The sequence below is a fragment of the Mirounga angustirostris genome, unplaced genomic scaffold (genome assembly GCF_029215605.1).
Source record: "Mirounga angustirostris isolate CCGP_5_RB_7025 unplaced genomic scaffold, mMirAng1.0.hap1 SCAF_10, whole genome shotgun sequence".
Lineage (NCBI taxonomy): Eukaryota > Metazoa > Chordata > Mammalia > Carnivora > Phocidae > Mirounga > Mirounga angustirostris.
Genome location: NW_026991718.1, coordinates 19,005,690 through 19,027,573, shown reverse-complemented (window position 1 = coordinate 19,027,573; position 21,884 = coordinate 19,005,690). Strand labels below are relative to the sequence as shown.

The 21,884-nt window shown below is 38.9% G+C and overlaps 1 protein-coding gene across 15 annotated transcripts in view; it reads left to right on the top strand.

The window, feature by feature from the left end:
- ITSN2 (intersectin 2) overlaps positions 1–21,884 on the top strand; it is a 141,462-nt gene that overhangs the window by 64,272 nt on the left and 55,306 nt on the right. For all 15 annotated transcript variants that reach the window (XR_010405463.1, XR_010405462.1, XR_010405461.1 and 12 more), the window contains 6 exons: positions 7,059–7,195; positions 10,020–10,156; positions 11,435–11,532; positions 15,655–15,830; positions 16,135–16,279; positions 20,110–20,315. Coding sequence is in view for 10 of the 15 variants with exons in the window: in XM_064571927.1 (XP_064427997.1) it covers positions 7,059–7,195; positions 10,020–10,156; positions 11,435–11,532; positions 15,655–15,830; positions 16,135–16,279; positions 20,110–20,315 (899 nt within the window). In the remaining 5 variants the exon portion in view is untranslated. The remainder of the gene's footprint in view (positions 1–7,058; positions 7,196–10,019; positions 10,157–11,434; positions 11,533–15,654; positions 15,831–16,134; positions 16,280–20,109; positions 20,316–21,884) is intronic.

The following is a 21,884-nucleotide window of genomic DNA, read 5'->3' as shown; positions in this document are numbered from 1 at the left end:
ATTGGCCTCAGAATCTGAAGAAATGAGTTCTAGTCCTACCCATGCCACTTGCTAGCTGTGTAACTGTTTGTCATTTAACCTCCAAATTTTGCTTTCTTCATTTACAAAATGAAGCTGACCATATCTGTGCTGCCTTCTTTGCAGAGTCTTAGGGTGATTAAATGAGATAGCATATATACAGAAGTGCCTTTGTGAACTACTATGTGCCATACAAATTTTTTTGATGTTCTTAGGGTAGGGATCACCCTGAATCTCCACAGTACTTTCAGTGCATTGGAAAGTGCATTGGAAGGTCACCACTGCTGACTTGGGATAATGATTGAAGAGGTACTACTATTCCTTAGAAAGTGGAATCTGTCAAGACCAGAATTGGGGCTTATCATAGACCTCTACCCTAAACCTTTCCACTGGGGCTTTGTCATTCTGGCCTTACTGACTAGTCCTCAGTTACTGTAGACAGTGCTTCTAAAATTGAGTTTTACTGATGGCCTGATTCAGGACGGAGGCGGGTGATACCTCTTGTTGTTTAACAGGCTCTGAGAGAACGAGCACACTAGGGTTAATTAATTGTCATCACTAAGACTTGATGTAGCCTCCTCTTACTCAGAATGCTGCTTTTGTGTTCTTGACTCACAGTTATCCCCCCTTTAGAATGGACATGAAATACTGTTGTTTCAAATTCCTTTAAATCATTTAATTTTTTTTTTTAAGATTTTATTTATTTATTTGACAGAGAGAGACACAGCGAGAGAGAGAACACAGGCAGAGGGAGTGGGAGAGGGAGAAGCAGGCTTCCCGCTGAGCAGGGAGCCCGATGCGGGGCTCGATCTCAGGACCCTGGGACCATGACCCGAGCCGAAGGCAGACGCTTAACGACTGAGCCACTCGGGCGCCCCTAAATCATTTAATTTTTAAAATGTTCTTACCTAATAAAGATATTTTAGTAATTTACGTGAAAGTAAATACAGAATCTGTGGTATGGCTTAGAGTTTGAATGACATAGTGGAGATAGTTCAAAACTAGGCAAGTCACTTAATCTTCTGAGCCTCGGAAATGATCATCATTATATGCATTTTACAAGAATGTTATCAAGATCAAATGTAGGTATTATGTGTAAAGGCACTTTAAAGTGCTACACAGATGTTCAGGGTTTTTTGTTTTGTTTTGGGGTTTTGGGGATGTTAAGTTTGAGGAGCTAATTTGCATTCTGCTATGATTTTTTTTCATGACTAATAAAAATTTTTTGTCCTGATTATATCACATTATTGAGCTGAGCTGTATTTTGTCAGTTGAATCTGTTTTAAGGCCTGGCCTTTGGAAAGAATATTATATGCTTTCTTTAAGCAAAATCAGAATATAGGATTACTTCCTGTCACTATAGGAGGTTTTCAGTATTAGTGGTTGAAGTTCAGCGAGTTACATCTTCCATGTCTTTTTTTTTTTTTTTTAAGATTTTATTTATTTATTTGACAGAGACAGCAAGAGAGGGAACACAAACAAGGGGAGTGGGAGAGGGAGAAGCAGGTCAATGCAGGGCTCGATCCCAGCAGCCTGGGATCATGACCTGAGCCAAAGGCAAACGCTTAATGACTGAGCCACCCAGGCCCCTCTCCGTCTTCCATTTCTACCAGGATGGTAGAATAAGTACTCTGAGCAATGAAAACAATAGAAATAGATGCTGGATTTAAAAAAATTTGTGAGTGCTTTGTTGAGCCACGTTGAGGTACGCTCAGGCCCAAAACTAAGTAAACCAATCTTAACCAAGTGGTCAAGTTTAACATTACCAAAATGGCACAAACCAACATTATGTGTCTCCTGATATGTTGCGCTGAAAGAAACACAACATCACCTCTATACTGTTTTTGCCAAAAACAGTTCATCTAAGTGTAAGGAAATAAATTAGACACATCCAAATTGTAATTTGGTCTATAAAACAACTGACTGACCCACACTCTAAAAATGTGAATCTCATAAAAGATGGAGGAAATCTTCCATATGTAAGGAAACCAAAGAGCCACGACTAAAGGACACTAAAGAATCATGACAGCAAACTGCAGTGTGTGACCCTTGATTGGATCATGGATCAGAAAAAAAGCTATTAATTGAGGACAGTATTTACACTAGGGGGGACATTTTTTAATATGAACTCTATATTAAGTAATACTTTGTGGCTGTGTTAAATGTCTGTAGCTTGGTACTGGTGTTGGCATGGTAGTTATGTAGAATAGTGATGAACTATCTGGGGTGAAAGCATCAGTGTCTGCGACTTAGTCAGATTTTCTGCAGGTTTGAAAGTGTTCAAAATAAAAAGAGAAAAAAAATTTAGAGTTGCAAATGTCAAATGTTTGTGAAAAATGAAATACTAGATTAAGTATATTTTTAAGTTATAAAAGTGCTAAGTAGATTAACCAGTAAATATCAACACTGAGAAATGGAGAGTGGTGGGGGGTAGTGTAAATTAACAGACTCCTCCTCAGCCATATCAGGGGTCAGTAGCTGTTTGCTGATTCATAAATGAAGATATATTAATATTAGCTAGGGTTTATTAAGAGCTTTCTCTGGGACTGACACTGTTCTAAGTGTCTTCTTTATTGAATCCTTACATTAACCCTGTGATATAGGTCGGTATTACTCTTCTCCACATTTCTCATAGGAGTAAATTAAGACACAGAAGTTGCCCAAGGTCGTACAGCTAGTAAGTGTAAGCAGAAATTCAACCTAGATGGTTAGCATTTGACCTTAAATGGTTATACTGGGGGAAAAAAAGATGAAAATGTATAAGCTAAGCATTCAACTTAAGAAGCTAGAAAAAGACTAGCATAATAAAGCAAAAAAAGTAAAAGGAAATTAATGAAACAAAAGACATTTAATACAGAGAATCAAGAAAGCAATATTTGACTCTTTTAAAGATTAATAAAATTAAACCTTTGGCAAGATCAATTTTAAAAGGAAAGAAGGTAGGAATAAAGAAAATTAGAAATGAAAAGGAAATATAATTAAACATGCTGCAAACATTAAAAGAAGAGGATATTGGGGCACCTGGGTGGCTCATTTGGTTAAGCAGCCAACTCTTGGTTTCAGCTCAGGTCATGATCTCAGGGTCTTGGGATCGAGCCCCAAAGCAGGCTCCGCGCTCAGTGGAGAATCTATTTGGGATTCTCTCTCTCCCTTTCCCCCTCAGTCTGCTGGCGCACACGTTCACTTTCTCTCTCTCTCAGATAAATAAATCTTTTTTTTTTTTAAAGAGGATATTATGACAGATTTTTGCACATAAATATAAAAACGTGGATGAACAAATTACCACTTGCCAAAACTGACTCAAAATATAAAATATCTGCATAGCTCTATCGTCATAAAATATTTTAAATCTATAGTTTAAAATCTTCCCTAAAAGAGAAGCCCAGCGTTTTTACTGGAGGAACCAGTAAATCTAGTCTTACACAGCTGTTTCTATCGCTTTTCAGCCTTTTGGCTAAGATCAAGTATAGTCTTACACAGCTGTTTCAAAATACAGAAAAAGTGGGAATATTCCCAACTTATACAAAGCTATCACAAACATATCAAAACCTATAAGAACAGTATGAGAAAGGATAATTATGGGCCAGTTTAACATAGAGGTGAAAGTTCTAAAAAATATTAAAAAGACAAAAGCAGTATTTATAAAAAAGGATAATCCGTAATGACCGAAAAAATTGATTTATCTTAGTCATGCAAAGATGATTTGACATACAAAAACCTGTAATTTGCCTTATAAACAGATTAAAGGGAAAAAATGGTATGTTTATCTCATTAGATGCAGAAAACGTGTTTGATAGAATTTAAAATCCATTCATGATTAAAACATGAAAAATTTACTAGCAAATTAGGAATAGAACTTCCTTAACCTGAGAAAGAAGATTTGTCATTCTCTTAAGACTGCCAACAGTTCTATCCACAAGTGCTGGTTAATTTACTTGTCCTCAGTTAACTCATCTATTGAACCAGGGCCTCCGGGAAGCAGTGACTTAATCCAGAGGAATGAGTCTAGTGTTAGGAATTGCTAAGATTATTGCAGTTAGGCAGAGGAGGTTTCTGGCAAGCCTTATAGTGCTCTTCAAATCTTATTAATATGTATAGACTATTGTTTATGCATTCTCATTCATATAAGAAATACTAATTAAATATCCGCCCTCTGGGATGGGGATACCTTGATGAAAGTCAGTCCTGTTGTCAAGAAACTCACTCCAGTGGAGGAGGCCACCATATAGTCAGGAGACGCTGACTATGATAGAGGAAGGCCCAGGATGCCTTGGGGAGCATGGGAAGCTCATGAACTCAGACACTGGAGGAAAAGGGCTGGTAAAGGAAGACTTAGAGCAGTATCTTACAGGACAAGTTAAGGGCTAATCTTGCAGCCATAAGAAGATCAGACATTAATTTGGCTCCGCTTTACTCTCCTTTTAAACTTAACAATTCTTTTCCTTTATGACCTCAGCCAATAATAATAGCTAAAATTATTATGAACTTGCTCTGTGCCCTCCACAATTATAATAAGCACTTTATGGGTATTAACCCATTTAATCCTCACGACAGTATTGTGAGGCATGTACTATAATTAAGTACATTTTACAGATGAGGAAACGGCAAAGTAACTTTCCTGATGTTACTCAGCCCACCACTGACAGAGCCTGATTCAGACCTGTGTTCTCAGAGTCCTTATCACTAAGCCAGACTGCTTCTCCATAGATTGCAACCACCATATCCTCTGCTTTTCAGTAGAATTTAGAGAAAAGTGCAGCCGAGAGAACTATTGAAAGCTAAGATTTGTGGAAACTTTGCCCTGAATGCAGTATTTGTATTATTGGCTTAAGCTGCAAGTCTTGATCTCAGACATTTTGGACATAGTCTTCAGACTTATACCACATTGTACTCAGATCATATATATCACTTCAATCAAGTTAAAAAGGTTCACCTATAAAATATTGTATTTCTGGAAAGAAACTGAGTTTGGGCTTTTGGGGGGGGTTTGTTTTGGAGGATTTTTTGGTTTAGAGTTTTGTTATTGTGTGTGGGTAGATACCTCAAAACATTTTGTTACCAAAACATTCTACCAATATAGTTGACCCTTGAACCACATGGGTTAGGGGCGCCAATGCCCAATATAGTTGAAAATCTGTGTACAGCTTTTGACTTCCCCAAAACTTACTAATAGGCTACTATTGACCAGACACCTAGTCTATAACATAAACAGTGATTAACACAAATTTTGTGTGTTATATATATATTATACTGTATTCTTAAAATTAAGCTAAAGAAAAGAAAATTGAGAAAATCATAAGGAAAACCCATTTACAATACTATGCTGTATTTATTTTTAAAAATCTGTGTATAGGTGGACACAAACAGTTCAAACCCGATTATTTGAGGGTCAGCTGTACTGTTGAAGGTTCTACCTTTGCCATGAAACCTCTTGATTACTTTAGGTTTTTGTGGGGGTTTTTTGGTTTGGGGTTTTTTTCTCTTCCTTACTCCAGCCTTTTTAAACTCTCTTGTTCAGGATTCTGTAGATATCATGTAAAAGAAACTCAGTTCAAACTAGTTAAGCTAACAAGAGTAGTTACTGGAAGAGTACCAGGACTGTTTACTGAGTCCGTAGAAGTGCTACTGGGCAGGGGCAGTTCCTAGACATAGAAATGCAGTTGGAGAGGCGGTTCCCCCAGGCCTCCCTCTCTCTGCCTGCAGTCTTTGCTTCCCTGTTTTCTGTACTGATTTCATTTCCACCCCAGTGGCCTCACTTGGTAGTGGGACAGCTCCAGGTTTACCTTATCCCAGTTTAATGAGTTTAGAGAAGGAAAGACTTCTTTCTCAGACCCTTTTCAGTCTGTCTGAATCCCAGGAAAGGATTCTGGCCCAGCTTGGATCCATGTGCATGTCCTTTGGACCAGTCCTTCTGGCCAGGGAGGTGGGGTGCTGTGATTGATTAGTTAGGCCTAGCTTAAACGACTGCACCTGAGTGGACTCTGAGGGACAGATTCTTCACAATCTCACAGATCACAACCGCACAGAATAGGGTTGGGGCAGGTGCTGTTGGAAAGGTGCTGTTAGAAGAAGACAGAAGGAAAATGCTGAACAGATAACCACAGGTTTCTGCTAAGGTGCTTATCTCTAACCCACATCTTGGCACTTTTCTCTACTTTGAGACTTTGAGCTCTTTGAGGGCAAAAACTGCAAACTTGAGAGCCAGAGGGCCCTGGATTTGATCCCCTGCATATCTCTGGCACTGCATAGCACTAGATGCTCAATAAGCAAGTATTTATTTCAATTCCTGTTTGCAATACTTTTCATTATTTTGGCTTACTCTAGTCATGATTTTAGGTAGACATTATCTTTTCCATTTTTAGTTTTAACTAAATTATTCAATATTGCTTCTGTGTTTAGTTCAGGATCTCACTGGATAAGTTATGGGTACTTGGTTAAACTACATATGTAAAAAATATGACTGAACAAACCTCTTCAAATAATAAGCAGATTGTTTCCCCATATTCTTTTAAAGATTTATTCATTTATTTTAGAGAGCGGGCCAGTGTGAGAGGGGGGAGGAGGAGAGGGAGAGAGAGAATCTCAAGCAGACTCCGAGCTGAGCATGGAGCCCAATGTAGGGCTCGGTTGCACAACCCTGAGATCATGACCTGAGCCAAAACCAGGAGTTGGATGTTCAACTGACTGAGCCACCCAGGCACCCCTGTTTCCCCACATTTTTAATGGATTGGGGTTTTTTATTGAAAATAAAGTATCAAATCAAAGATTTGGCTTATGAAATTGGCTTATCTTTATTCCTTAGAAATGAATTAATACAAAAGTACATGATTTTAACATATATTTGTCCTCAGTGGTTACAGGACTTAAATACTTGTATTCAGGACTTTTTAATCATTCAGATATTTTTTAAACTTTTACTCTTTTTACTTTAGTTTAACTTGCTTTCAGATTTTTGTCTCTTAATGAAAATGCCACATTAGTACATAAGACAAAAATATTTAAATCAACGGCATATTGATTTATTTTCATTTTCTCCTTAGGAACTGAGAGAAAGCTATAATACACAGCAGTTAGCGCTTGAACAACTTCATAAGATCAAACGTGACAAGTTGAAGGAAATTGAAAGAAAAAGGTCAGAGCTAATACAGAAAAAGAAACTAGAAGATGAGGCTATAAGGTAATATAGCTGATAAATTTATTATACTACATTACTGTTAGAATTCTAATTTTGTTGCCCATATCTTTATTTTGACTATGAAAAGTTAAGGAAAATAAAAGGATTATCCTTGGATGCTAATTAAAGTCTCAATTTTAGAAATTCAGTTCTTCTTTTAGGGACTGAGATTATAGTAATCAATTTTATGTTCCATTGGTGAAAAATAGGGCTTTGGAGTCAGACAGGGATTAGACTTCTTGATCTACCACTTACTGTTTGGATGACCTTGGTTGAGTCACTTTACCTTTTGAACCCCGGTTTCTCCATCTGAAAAATAGAAATATTGATGCAGACCTTACAGGTAACTGAGAATTAAAAAAAAAAAAAAAATAGCTAATGAGCCAAACACAAATGTCTTACATTCATCATTTCTGTCTCTCCATTGTAAATCTATTAGTTTGCTGAAAGATCACAAAACCCAAATACTTAATTTTACAGAGTGATAAGATGGAGTATATAATGCCATGTTGCTGCAATTCTTTTTGTACCACTGAGCTTATCAATTGCCTCCATTTATAGCAAAGAGAAGTAAGACAGTTGCAGAATCTGAAGCATTGAACCATTTATTTAGAGACTCAGCATGATTTTTTTCTGTTGTGTGGTCCTGTTTCTAATATGTTATGTTCCTCAGTACCCCCACCCCCCCGGCAAGTTCTCTAGTGTCAGAAATCAGTATAATTAACAAATATTAAGGAGCCAGCATTCCTTTGCCTTGGAGATAAGTAGACGAGTAATGCCCATGAAAGAGCTAATAGTTACTAGGGAGGCAAGAAAAACACGTTACCATATAGCAGGCTTCTATTTTTAAAGGCTTCAGAATAACCACTCCCAACACACTTTTAATGAGTGGCCACTGTTGACTGTGATGCAAGAAGACTCTGGTTTTACTCCTTGTTCCTTGATTCCTCGTCATTCCAGTAGGAGGTGCAGACAGCTAAACAGATCTCTGTAGTACTCTTTACTCCAAGCCCTTACTTCGTGGCCCCTAACAAGAGACACTAGAATAATATAAAAGCAGAGACTAAGAAGGCTTTTTATTTGCCACTTAACTGCCACTGAACATTGCACAAGGGAATTGTGCAGCGACTACATAGCTAATCACTGTGTCAGAATTTTCTGCCGACACGTTGCAAGTATCTTGGTATCTCTTCATCACTGCTCACAATTTTTTTAGGCCAGCAAGCCATATTAATAATACACATCTTCATTTGATTCATCCTCCTCACACATTATCCTGCTATAGAAGAGGGAAGAAATCAGAGCAGAAACACATGTCCGATCTGTCCAGAGCTGAGTCTTAGAAGTATAACCTGATTTCTTGGCCATTTACCTTGGAAGATTCCCTCCTTGTCTCGTGCTGTTGGTTATAGTCAGGTTTTCACAGTGTAGATGTGGCCTCTTTGCCCTTTGTCCAGCTTCTGAGGTATCTTCTGGCTCTGGACCAATTTCTCATGCACTAACTCATACATAAGAAAGTTTACCAAAATTTAATTTTATATTCTCTTAACTCTCTAGCCTTTCTTTATCCCAGTAAACATGTGGTAAATACTTGGTGGTGTTTATAATCTCTGGGAATTCAAATAGAAGCTAGATTAGGTCATCTTAGGTGTGGAAGAATATCATAGAAGGCGACCGAGGAACTAACTGGGAAAAGGGATGGCAGTTGAGATTAAGAAAGGACCACAGAGAAGCATGGCCCTCAAAGGAGAGCCAGATGTCAGTCACAGAAGTGCTGGAGGAAGCACTCTTTGGAGTGAGAGAGGGTATGGGAGGATTTGAAAAGGGTCAAGAGGAAGCTAGTCATGGGGTAATGAACCAGGAGTACGAAGTGTAAAACAGTTCAGGAATGAGGAAGAAAGGTGGCTAAGTGGGTCTACGGTTTGGGGGATTATATAGAATTTCCAAATTCCTCCAAGAATTCTAGGAATTGAGACATGGAATTAAGCCAAGGTATCCTTCTCGGTGGGGCATAAATACCCCCAACTCCCAGGATGAATCCAGCCACAAGCTCTGCTGTCCCTGATAGTGTGAGCAGAGGCTTGGAGAAGGTGCTAAATTTAGTGGTGACAGCTCTGCCTCCGAGTAAGACCATAAAAAATATATGCAAGAAAGAAAACTATGGTGAACATTAGTTTCAATACTGTAATAGCTAAGTCTGATCAGAGACCATCTTGCCTAGCTAGAAATCAAGCTGCAGCTATATCATATGTCCTAGAAACACATATGGAAGCATGGACCTATAGGGGAAACATGTCCTATTCTCTTAACAGTGGAAAAGACTTCCAAGGGATAATGTAGAAAGTAGGTAATCTGCCCAAAAACATTTCCTGTTTCCACAGTAATGACCAAACCCTGAAAACAGGGGTTAGCTAGGATAGTGGAAATAAGAGCTAGAATACAATCCTTGTGAAAAATCTGGAGGGAAAGGAAGAACGTTTAGATATACCTTTTGGACTTGTTTTCTGAATAGTTCCCCTTCTTGGGACTGGGAGGTTAGCTGACAGGAGGGAATTTAAGGGTATGGGAAATTGTCAGTCCTACTCCCCAGCTCATCCGTTTGCCTCTCTTGATTAATTGGTTTCACCTTCATCCATGATCCCCACTGTTTCTCCACACCCCCTACTAATATGTCTTTGCTACATAATAAATATATGATTATATATAAATACATAAGAAATATGTAATATTTCTATAGTTTGTGAGGAACAAGATCTAATATTTTTATTTTGCATAACAAAAATTTTAGGACATTATGCAAACTCTTTTTTTTTTTTTTAATGTAAAGGAAAGCAAAGCAAGGAAAAGAAAACTTATGGAGAGAAAGTCTTAGAAAGGAGGAAGAAGAAAAACAAAAGCGACTCCAGGAAGAAAAAACACAAGAGAAAGTTCAAGAAGAAGAGCAGAAAGTGGAGGAGAAGCAATGTAAGGATAAGGATAAAAATAATAGATTTGATTTTTCTGAGACAGAACAATGACAGCAAAAAGAAAAAAAGATGATGAGAGGGGAAAAAAAATTTTTAAACATGTTAACCTTTGAGTCAGAAAAAAACCTTTTTCTAAATTAAACTTGGGGCTCCTGGGTGGCTCAGTCGGTTAAGCGACTGCCTTCAGCTCAGGTCATGATCCCAGGGTCCTGGGATCAAGTCCCACATCGGGCTCCCCACTCTGCGGGGAGCCTGCTTCTCAACCTCTCCCGCTCCCCCTGCTTGTGTTCCCTCTCTCGCTGTGTCTCTCTGTCAAATAAATAAATAAAATCTAAAAATAAAATAAAATAAAATAAAATAAAAAATAAATTAATTAATTAAACTTGGAGAAGTGCATAGGCTTTATTAAAACAGACTGAGGGTAGAAGTCTTAAAACAACATGTAGAAAAGAAGATCGTAATCACTGAGTAGCTATGAACAGACCCTGACATGGTTTTCATAATTGAAGTAAACAGTTGTAGTTTATTCAGCCAGTGTTAACTAAACTGTTTATTTTAATGAATAACAGTAAAATTGTAAGTCTTTGCATATTAAAATTTTCTCAAATGATACACTTTGTTTATGCTACATCTCAGATTCCATTCCTAAAATACTTTACATATTACTGTATCTCTTGTGGATATACAAATATTTGAATCCTTATTAATGATACATGTGTTGAAATTTCTGTAAGCTAAAGCATTTATTCTGCAAATAAAGTTAAATATTTTTAATCTTATTAAGGCTAGTGTATCTGTGAGCTCTTCTGTTTTTCTTTTAGAACCATACTGGTAAATCTACAGCTCTTTCTTCACTGAACCCTATTCACTGCTAATCTCATCTGTGACCTCTCTCTCTGTCTCCTCTTCCCTGTTACGTCCTGAGCGCCACAGAACAAACCTTGCTGCTTGGCCTCCTTGCACTTTGCACGGCTTAGCCTGCCACCACTCCTCTGCCTTCCCCGACGTCCCCGTGCGTGGCACACCCTGCAAGTCATGGCTTTGTTTCATTGCCTCCTACTTTACTGAAGATGAACGTCCTCATTTGCTTTTATATTGATTCTGTGACTATACACAATATTTAAATCCTAACAAGCCTGTGTCAAATGGATTTTCATTTTACTGTTTGATGTTCAGTTTTTTTCCTTTTGATTTTACAAGCTCTTTATATTATAGAGTCATCACAAAAATGTGTATACATGAAAGTAGCAAATAATGACAATTATCTTCTCTTTAGGTGAGCCAGCTAGTGCTTTGGTAAATTATAAAGCATTGTATCGCTTTGAAGCCAGGAGCCATGATGAGATGAGTTTTAATTCTGGGGATATAATACAGGTAGGAAACAGTCTTTTTTGTTCATGAATAAGCTTAATACAATGTAATATGTTACTTTCTATAATAATAATGACTATAATTTTATATAGTGATTTCCCATTTAAAAAGCGTATCTTGAACTTTATCTGATTTGGCCCTAACAACATACTGCAGAGTTGCATATTATTACTGCCATATTCTAGGTAAGGAAGCTTAGACTTACACAAAATGTAACAGTCAGCAGAACAGTGCCAGAGTGGGTTGCAAGTACATGTCTCTGATTTCCAAATCCAATGTTCTTTACACTGTGCCATTGCTTCACATCATAAAAGGTGATGCTGATTTTGTTATGTTAATAAATTACCAATGAAATTTGGAGAAGCTGATTATTTTCTGTCAACCATTAAAAGAGTTGAAGGAGGTAACTACAACTGTTTACTTCTATAGCTCTAACTAGATGCAGTCCCTTGTTCCTGGGGAAAAAAAAGGCCTTTATTATATAGTCACAAACCACATAAAATGGATGAATAAGACAAGATGCAGGGAAGAGCATTTGATACAGCCACTGTGATATAATGGAAAGAATATAGGCTTTAGAAGCACACTAACTTGGGTTTTAGTGTCTGCTTCAGTTTTCTTCTTAGTAAATTAAGGTAATATTACCTCGAATACCTAGCCAGTGCCTGCTTTCGTTTTTCCCTGCATGGTCACCAGTGTGGTGTATTTTATCAGTTACATAGCAAATATTTAGTGATACTTGGCATAGTGTTTACCGGAAACATCTGTTCAAACACTCATGATGGTCCCCAGCTGCACATTCCTTCTGTTACCGTTGCCACCACACAGTGCCACAGTCCGGGGCCCTCTTGATCCTCCTCCACCTATTGGTGGTGATGAGGTTGTGTCCAAGAATGAAGAGATGCAGCCTGTCTCTGGGCACATTTGGTCAAGAGCCTACTTATATTTTTGGTTACATCTTTTATTTATTCTGTCAACAAATACTTGTTGAGGGCTATGGCTAGGCTAGGGATATAGTAAACAAGACACAGTCTCTGCACTTAATGAGCTGATAGTCTGATGAGAAAGACAGACATTCTAATGTAGTAGAGGAAGGAAGGTGGTGGAAAGCTACCAGCTTTAGAGCAGACCTCCCCCCATGGTCATCAAGCCAGTCTGGTGGCAGTGACAACAGGAACATTAACTTAGCTAGAGTTTCTGGACTATTTGTGTTCTCCGCCGAATCACTGATGTAAAGAATGAGTCATGTGTTACTACCAGATGCCTGATTTGGACAACTTGGTTGATGACAGTGTCATTCACTAAGAGAGGAAGATCAGAAGGAGGGAATTTGAGTAAGAGTTACAATGAGTTTAATTTTGGGTGAGTTTCAAATTTCTAGGCAGCAGGTGGATACAACCCTGGCTATCCACAGATATAGGGGGATCTCAGGCAGAGATCAGAGGAGGCCAGTTTGAGTGTCATCATTATGTTGTGATGGTAATTGACATGAGTGTAGAGGATGATTGATGATGCAATTCCCCAAGAGACATGAATACTGGAGGGATTATTAGAGGAAGGGGAGCCTTAAAAGAACGAGAGGTAGGAAAAAGCCAGGAGAGTAGTTTAGTGTTAGGGAATTTTGAGAAGAGTGGTCTGGATCTCCATGTGAAATAAGATGGGACTAAAAAAAAAAAATAACCATTAGATTAACAGTATCACAGCTATTGTTAACCTGGAGGAAAACAATATTCGTTGAGTGGAGTGGTGGGGGAAGAAGCCAGATTCAGTGACCTGAACAAATTGGAAGGGAGGGAGAGGAGACAGTGAATATATAAAATTCTTTGAAGGAGCTTGGCTTTTGAAAGGGAGAAGGGAGAGAAAATGATAGTGAGGAGTATGGGTTGAGGGAAGTTGTTCTATGTTTCATGTTTTTGTTTGTTTTTAACTTGGCTGAAGCTTGAGCAAGTTTAATGATAGAGAAGATCTGCAGAGAGGGAAAGGGCTAATGATACTGGATTTAGTAAAGTGCACAACTGTAAATGTACAACTCAAGTGTAGATTTGTACACATGTATATATCTGTTAAACTACCACTCAGATCAACATATAGAACACAGAACACTCAGGAAGGCACCTCATGCCTCCCTGGCAGACCTCTCTATTCTGACCAGTGGATGCAGATGAGGAAGATTCTCTATAGGGCTGGAGGGCTTGGGATCTAGAGCACAGGAGAGAGTAGTGGAAGGACTAGATAACCTCTTCCTTTGTGATTAGAGGGCTGAAAGAAAAGGATGGATGGGATTATTAAATACATTTTGCTGAGTTAGAAGGTGAGCTCAGATCTGAGGGCTTCCCTGTTCTTGGTAAGATAGGAGGCAAGGTCTAATCAACTTAATGGATGAGAGTAGCAGAAGGGATTTGGTTGAAAGTGAAAAAGATTAGAAATTCCACTGAGTCCTGGCAACATTTTCCATGACAACCTGTTGTTCAAGCGTTCATATGTGTTAGTGCTATTTTTGAAGTAATAGTTTCCATTAACCTGTGAGAACTTATGTAAAATTTTCTAGTTTAAGTCACTGTGTAAATTGACAAGTAAAAATTAATTAGGGCTACAAATAACAGATATGAAATCGGTTAAAATTGACCCCTAACAAAGCAAACTTGGTCTAATTCTAAAGATTAAATGAATGGGCCTTTTCTTCTTAGAAAAGTAGAAAATATTAGGAAAAAGTATTAAAGAAAGTAGGCTTTTAAAAAAGTTTATAGAAAGGGGCGCCTGGGTGGCTCAGATGGTTAAGCGTCTGCCTTCGGCTCAGGTCATGATCTCAGGGTCCTGGGATTGAGTCCCGCATCGGGCTCCCTGCTCCTTGGGAGCCTGCTTCTCCCTCTGCCTCTCTCTCTCTCTCTCTCTGTCTCTCATGAATAAATACATAAAATCTTTAAAAAAAAAAAAAGTTTATAGAAAAAGGAGGAAGTTAGTGTTTGAATGCTAGTATTCATACCTGTCAGTGATCCTTGCTTTGAGACCAACACTTAAATCAGGTGAATTGCTGAGCATGCTGCTTTCGGTTGCATAATTCCTTAGGGTCTGTTGTGTTCTTGTCTTCGTTTTTAGTGCTCTGGATTGGCTATTTTAAAGTAGTCTTAAACTAGATCTACAGGATGATATTTTAGCAGTGGTTCCTATGTTCTGTTTCAGAACACCATTTTATAGTTACTACATAGCTATGCTAGCTATGATAGAACTAATGAGTGAGTTTAGCAAGGTTACAGGATACAAGATCAATATACGAAGACAAATGTTCATAGTTTTATTTGTAATAGCCAAAAACTGGAAACAACTCAAATGTCCATTACTAGGTAAGCATATAAACAAATTGTGGTACATCTATGCAATGTAATACTCCTCAGCAATAAAAGGAAGAAAAAAATGAAACTATAAATCATCTGTGTGTGTTACCAGTTGGAAAATAGTATTCAGAACTCTTAGTTCAAGAAGATTCTGTGATAGGAACAGAAAAAACTAAGCAAAAAAATTAATGATTAACTATAGGATAATAACAAGTTTGCAAGAAAGTAAGTGTAATTATCAGAATAGTGCATTATTCAGATGTGAAAATTTATTTGCATAGTCATAATAATGTAACCATTGAATATAATTTAACCAAAAATTTTGAGATAGCAGTATTGATAGAATAAAAAGATGCAGTAAAAGAAAGTTAAATGTTGATTTTCCATAACCAAAAGCCAATAGTATGTCTAAAATTGAAACATTCAAGAAATAGTAGTATAAGTATGTTACTTAGAAATACAGAAGATAATACAGAAGAAACAACTAAAAATGGCAAGTTACTGTGAGGAGTGGAAATAAGGGCATATTGAGTGATGGGGTCTTCCAGGATAAGCCATGTAGAATGCTGTTTGTTTTGTAAACTATTTTCATATTTAACCTGGATGAAATTAAAAATTAAATTTTAAAAAGGCACTATGTCAGTAATTAGAGATAGTGAGTGACCTATTGATTTGTAGAAAATGGTGTCAACTTAATTCTGAAAATGAGGCTACTATACAGCAGTCTGCATCTCCTTCCTTTGTAAATGTGTAGTATTCTAACCATTGTTAACCCTTCTTTTTGTTTCCATAGGTTGATGAAAAAACCATAGGAGAACCTGGTTGGCTTTATGGTAGTTTTCAAGGAAATTTTGGCTGGTTTCCATGCAACTATGTAGAAAAAATGCCATCAGGTGAAAAATCTGTGTCTCCTAAGAAGGCCTTACTTCCCCCTACAGTATCTGTATCTGCTACCTCAACTTCTTCTGAGTAAGTTTTTAGCTAACAGTGGAGTTTATGCATTTTTTGGTAAATGTATAAATACCTAATAGGTATTCGTGTCAGCCTGCTACTTAATCATATTATAATCTGTGCTGGGCTCTCCAAGAGTACCTTCCAAATTTCATAGTAGAATTTAATAAATAAAAATGTAGGTCAGTACTTTGTTCGTGAATTTTTTTTCCACAGATTTTGTTTAAACACAAAGTAAATTATATACAAGCTGATAAATTTGTAGTACTTCATTAGATTTTAAATGATTAACTGTACTTATATCAAAGTGTTGTATTTACAGATCACTTTCTTCAAATCAACCAGCATCAGTGACTGATTATCAAAATGTATCTTTTACAAACCTAACTGTTAATACATCATGGCAAAAAAAATCAGCTTTTACTCGTACTGTGTCCCCTGGATCTGTATCACCGATTCATGGACAGGTGTGTATCTATAATTTTGTGTGCTTTATCCTCTTTTTTTCTTTTTAAGATTTATTTATTTATTTTAGAGAGTGAGAGAGAGCACACGTACAAGCGGGGGAAGGAGCAGAGGGAGAGAAACTCAAGTAGACTCCGTGCTGAGCACGGAGGCTGACACGGGGCTCAATCTCACAGCCCTGAGATCATGACCTGAGCCAAAATCAAGAGTTGGGACACTCAACCAACTGAGCCATCCAGGCGCCCCTGTGTTCTTTATTCTTTGACATTGCTCCTGTTCACATAAAATTGAATAAAGAGGGCACTTGGGTGGCTTAGTCGTTAAGCATCTGCCTTCGGCTCAGGTCATGATCCCAGGATCCTAGGATCGAGTCCCGCATTGAGCTCCCTGCTCAGCGGGGAGTCTGCTTCTTCCTCTCCCACTCCCCCTGCTTGTGTTCCCTCTCTTGCTGTGTCTCTCTCTGTCAAATAAATAAATAAAATCTTAAAAAAAAATAAAATTGAAGATTTTTGTACAAAGGCATCATTTACTCTTTTAACCAGAATTTGTAACATTTGGTTTCTGTTCTTATTGTTCACGTGTGATATAATGTAAAGAAATTATTATTACTTAGAAGTTTCTCAACAATTCATTTTCATAGCATCCAGTTGCTACCAATTTTCTTTCTTTTTTTTTTTTTTTAAGATTTTATTTATTTATTTGGCAGAGAGAGACACAGTGAGAGAGGGAACACAGGCAAGGGGAGTGGGAGAGGGAGAAGCAGACTTACTGCTGAACAGGGAGCCCGATGTGGGGCTCAATCCCAGGACCCTGGAATCATGACCTGAGCTGAAGGCAGACGCCCAACGACTGAGCCACCCAGGCACCCCAACCAGTTAAGATTTCTAAGCTCAAAATGTCATCTTGACAAATCTGGTTATATTATTCTTAATTCATAGTTATTGTAAGAAGATATTTGGGCTTGGGAGTTTTTGGTTTTTTGTTCTTAAAAAAGTTATTTGTGTGGGAACTACATTATATATATTTAGCCCCTGATTTAGATGTAACCATTACAGGCATTGTTACATTAACATTATTGAAAAGAAATCACAGACTTCATCAGTATAGAGTCTGGAGATTTCACCTTCACTCAAAAAATGTTTATACGTGACCATAGGTTCCAGGCATTTCATTATGTGCTAGAAATTTAATGGGAAAAAAATCCCTGCCATTAAGAAGTCATAATTTAATGAGACAGACACAGAAATAAATAATTATAGGGGCACCTGGTTGGCTCAGATGGTTAAGCATCTGCCTTCGGCTCAGGTCATGATCTCCAAGTCCTGGGAATGAGCCCCACATAGGGCTCCCTGCTCAGTGGGGAGCTTGCTTCTCCCCCTCCCTTTGCACCCCCCCTCATGCTCGCTTGTGCTCTCTCTCTCTCAAATGAATAAATAAATCTTTAAAATCTTTAAAAAATAAATCTTTTAAAAAGAAGAAATAATTGTAAAATATGAGAAGTATTGTCATAAAGATATTCTACAAAGACTTGAGGTATATACAGCTGAGAGAGATCTCATTCAGTCTGTGGGAATTGGAGCAGGGTTCACAAAGGGCCAGGTATTGGAGCAGGACCTTTGAAGATAAGATTTTAGCAAACAGAGAAGGAAAGTTACTCCTGTGAAAAAATAATTTGGGGAAGATAGTGAGGCATGTTAATACAAGGAGTTTGCAGGTCGAGAATTGTTTATAGTGTGGCTAGAGTACAGGATTCATGGAGAAAGGGTCAAGAATTGAAGTTAGGGGTGGAGGTTTATTTGTGAAGTATTTAATACAGTGCCCAGCAACTTGGCAGTGGGCAGCCCATGAAAGTTTCTAAGAGGTGTATATTTTAGAAACCTAACTCCAGCAGTAGTACAGGGGCCAGATGGGTGGAAGGAAGCAAAGGAGTCAAGTAAGGAAGGATGCTAGAGTAGCTAAGTAACAAGAGAGGACGATGTGAACCAGTGCCACAGTAAAGAAAATGTGTAGAAGAGGAAATGGATTTCCCTTCTATACATTTTCAGGATCTTTAGCTCGAGTAACAGGAAATATGGTGATGGCATTGTCTTGGGTGGGTGTTGCAAGAGGAGTGGGTTCCGTGGGTTCTAAAAATGGTACATCCCACATGTGCAACCTAGGTATCTGTTTTAGAGACAACCTGGTGGGAAGGCCCAGTAAACAGTCTGACTTACAAGTCTGGAGCTCAGGAGATAAAGTTACAACTAAGATACAGATTTGAGGGACACCTGGGTGGCTCAGTCGTTTAAGCATCTACCTTTGGCTCGGGTCATGATCCCGGAGTCCCGGGATCGATAGTCCCGCGATCGATAGTCCCGCCGCATCGGGCTCCTTGCTCGGTGGGGAGCCTGCTTCTCCCTCTGCCTGCCACTCCCCCTGCTTGTGCACGTGCGCTCTCTCTCTGACAAATGAAGAAATAAAATCTTTTAAAAAAAAGATTTGAGGGACACCTGGGTGGCTTAGTCAGTTAAGTGTCTGCCTTCAGCTCAGGTCATGACCCCAGGATCCTGGGATCGAGTCCCTCATACGGCTCCTTGCTCAGCGGGGAACCTGCTTCTCCCTCTGCCTGCCGCTCCTCCTGCTTGTGCCCTCTTTCTCTGACAAATAAATAAAATCTTTATTTAAAAAAAAGAGATTTGAAAAGGCATAGACATAAATAAAATAATTTAGGGAAATCATGTGAAACAGGAAAGGAAAGGGCCTGGACCAAAAAGGGGATCCATCAATCACCAGAGAGTGAGCTTTCAGAACAGCAGGGGTGGGCACCTGGGTGGCTCAGTTGGTTAAGCGACTGCCTTCGGCTCAGGTCATGATCCTGGAGTCCCGGGATCGAGTCCCGCATCGGGCTCCCTGCTCAGCAGGGAGTCTGCTTCTCTCTCTGACCCTCCTCCCTCTCATGCTCTCTGTCTCTCATTCTCTCTCTCTCAAATAAAGAAAGAAAGAAAGAAAGAAAGAACAGCAGGGGTGTTAAGTGATGTCAGCACTGTTCAGACATCAGGGAAAATAAGGGTTTGGAAGAAGCTTTTTGGGCTTTGACGTTATCGATGACCTTGTCAAGAAGAGGTTCAGTAGTGTGGTGGGTGCAGAACCAAAATTAAAATGGATTGAGTTCCTGTCTTTAAGGAATTTAGAGGTAGAAGTTAAGTAGAGAGGTGGAGAGATTGACTATTTTAGAGAGGCACTTCAAGATGTTACAAGATTTGTAGAAAAGGGAGGGCATAGTAGAAATCGAGAGTACAGGTAAAGAGATTAGCCTTATCAATGAATACTCCTTCCTCGGAGAGGAGGCAAAGAAAGGAGAATGAGTAAGAATACAAGGAGGAAGTTCAGGGATGGAGAGCAGAAAAGTGAAGGGAGGCAGAGCACAACCGTATCTGTAGGGCTAGTGGTGTGACCTGTGACCTGCCGTGACCACAGGGAGGGGACCACAGGGAGGGGATGTCCAGAACTGGAGGACAGGAAGGGGCTGCAGTAATTCTTTGCATTTGTTCTGTGACGTCTACTTGATGGATTTATGAGTACATTCCTTGAGTGCCCAGTGTTCCTCTTCCAATCCAGTGATACTTCATGCCAAGATGTTTCCTTGAACGGTAGGTGTTCGGTCTTTAACAGAAGGCTACGGCAGATGTTCTCTGCCATATATCATTTTAAATCGATTAGTAGATAAAGGTTATCTTAAGGCACGACCACACCAAACTGGTCTCTGTTTAAACAGTAAGTAAGTTATATATTAGGAAACAGAAATCCTGGTTACCTTTTTTTTTTCCCCAATTTTGTGGTTTTGTATTCACAGGGACAGGTTGTAGAAAACCTAAAGGCACAGGCCCTTTGTTCTTGGACTGCAAAGAAAGACAACCACTTGAACTTCTCCAAACATGATATTATTACTGTCTTGGAGCAGCAAGAAAATTGGTGGTTTGGGGAGGTGCCTGGAGGAAGAGGATGGTTTCCAAAATCTTATGTCAAAATCATCCCTGGGAGTGAAGTCAAGCAGGAAGAGTAAGCGTTTTGTGTTTCCATGAGACACGGATGTTGGTGTTTTCACTAATGAGTCCACCGTAGAACCACTGGCTGTCCCATCAAATAAAACATGTATGCTTGAGTTTGGACCATCAGAAGGGTAATTCCAAGAGTGAAAAAGCGCACTTCAGATATTTGTACCAGTTTTAGAATGTGTTTTATTCTAGTTATTTCAGCTTCCTAGAGTTCTCAACGTGCTTAAAATTTGAGATCGGTTGTTTTCATTGTGCTACCAGGTCAGTCAGAGAAGTTGCCTTTCATTTCCCTTGGAGCGCTTTTCCCGTGTTGTCACTTGGCACTGCCAGCTTTTAAGTAAATGTTTGCTGAGGACCGACCTCCCCTTTGCCAAAGCGTAGGACTTACCGTTTCTGGGCCTCCAGAATCCCTTGGAGATCACACCTCTCTTACTGCTCGCAGCAGACTGGAATGTAGTTACCTATTTTCTTACCCATGCCCCTTATTAAATCGTAAGCTCCAGGAGGACAGGGTCCGTGTCTTTGTTTGGTTTTGAGTTTTTCCCCTGGCTCGTGTCATCTCAGTGCATGGTAGCTTCCCAGTCATGTTAGCTCAGCGAATAAGGAGTCATTGAAGCAACAGTGAGTTGAATCCATTTTCAAATGAGAACAGCAGGTAAAAACTAGACAAGGTCTCTGGCCTTTATTTCCCAGTCTGCAGAGGAGTGAGATCATCAAACGTCTTTAAGATGTTTAAGAAATAAGGGGCTCCTGGGTGGCTCAGTTGTTGGGTGTCTGCCTTCGGCTCAGGTCATGATCCCAGAGTCCGGGGATCAAGTGCCGCATTGGGCTCCCTGCTCGGTGGGAGGCCTGCTTCTCCCTCTCCCACCCCCCCTGCTTGTGTTCCCTCTCTCGCTATGTCTCTCTCTGTCAGATAAATAAATAAAATCTTAAAAAAAAAAAAGAAAGATGTTTAAGAAATAAGTACTCTAATGTAGTGATGGGCAGCTGTCTCTTGTGTTTTATATGGAAGTTAATCTAAATAGAAAAGTGATCTGATTGAAAAGAGACAGGTCTTTGGAAATCAAGAGGCTTGAGTTCTGATTCTGCTATTTTTTTGTCAGGCTCTATGGAATAACCTACTTTGCAGTTTTCTAATTAGATAAAAAGAGTGAATTAATCTTTAAAAACCCTTTCAATGCTGAGACTCTATGTATGAATTTTTAGTTCAAATGCAGAAATTTACTTTTCAGACTGACACGGAATTTTAGACTTAGAACTGTGTAAGTGATAACAATTCAGAGCTGACACACGCATGTTGGCACGGAGCTGGGCCCTTTATAGGAATTATCTTATTTAAACACCGTATCGTTTTATGGAGTAGAAAACTTAAGTGCAAAGACAGTAAGTTTAAGTGTTGTTTTCCCCCTAACTCTTCATTCAATTACTGATCTTTTCTAACAGATAAGGCATATAACTTGAAAGCCTACAGTAATGGAGAGATCATGCCCTAAACAAGGCAGTCTGTTCAGCTGTGGCCATGAGCTGTAGTAAGCTTCCACTCTGTTTCCCTGAGAACTGCCTTACTGTATAA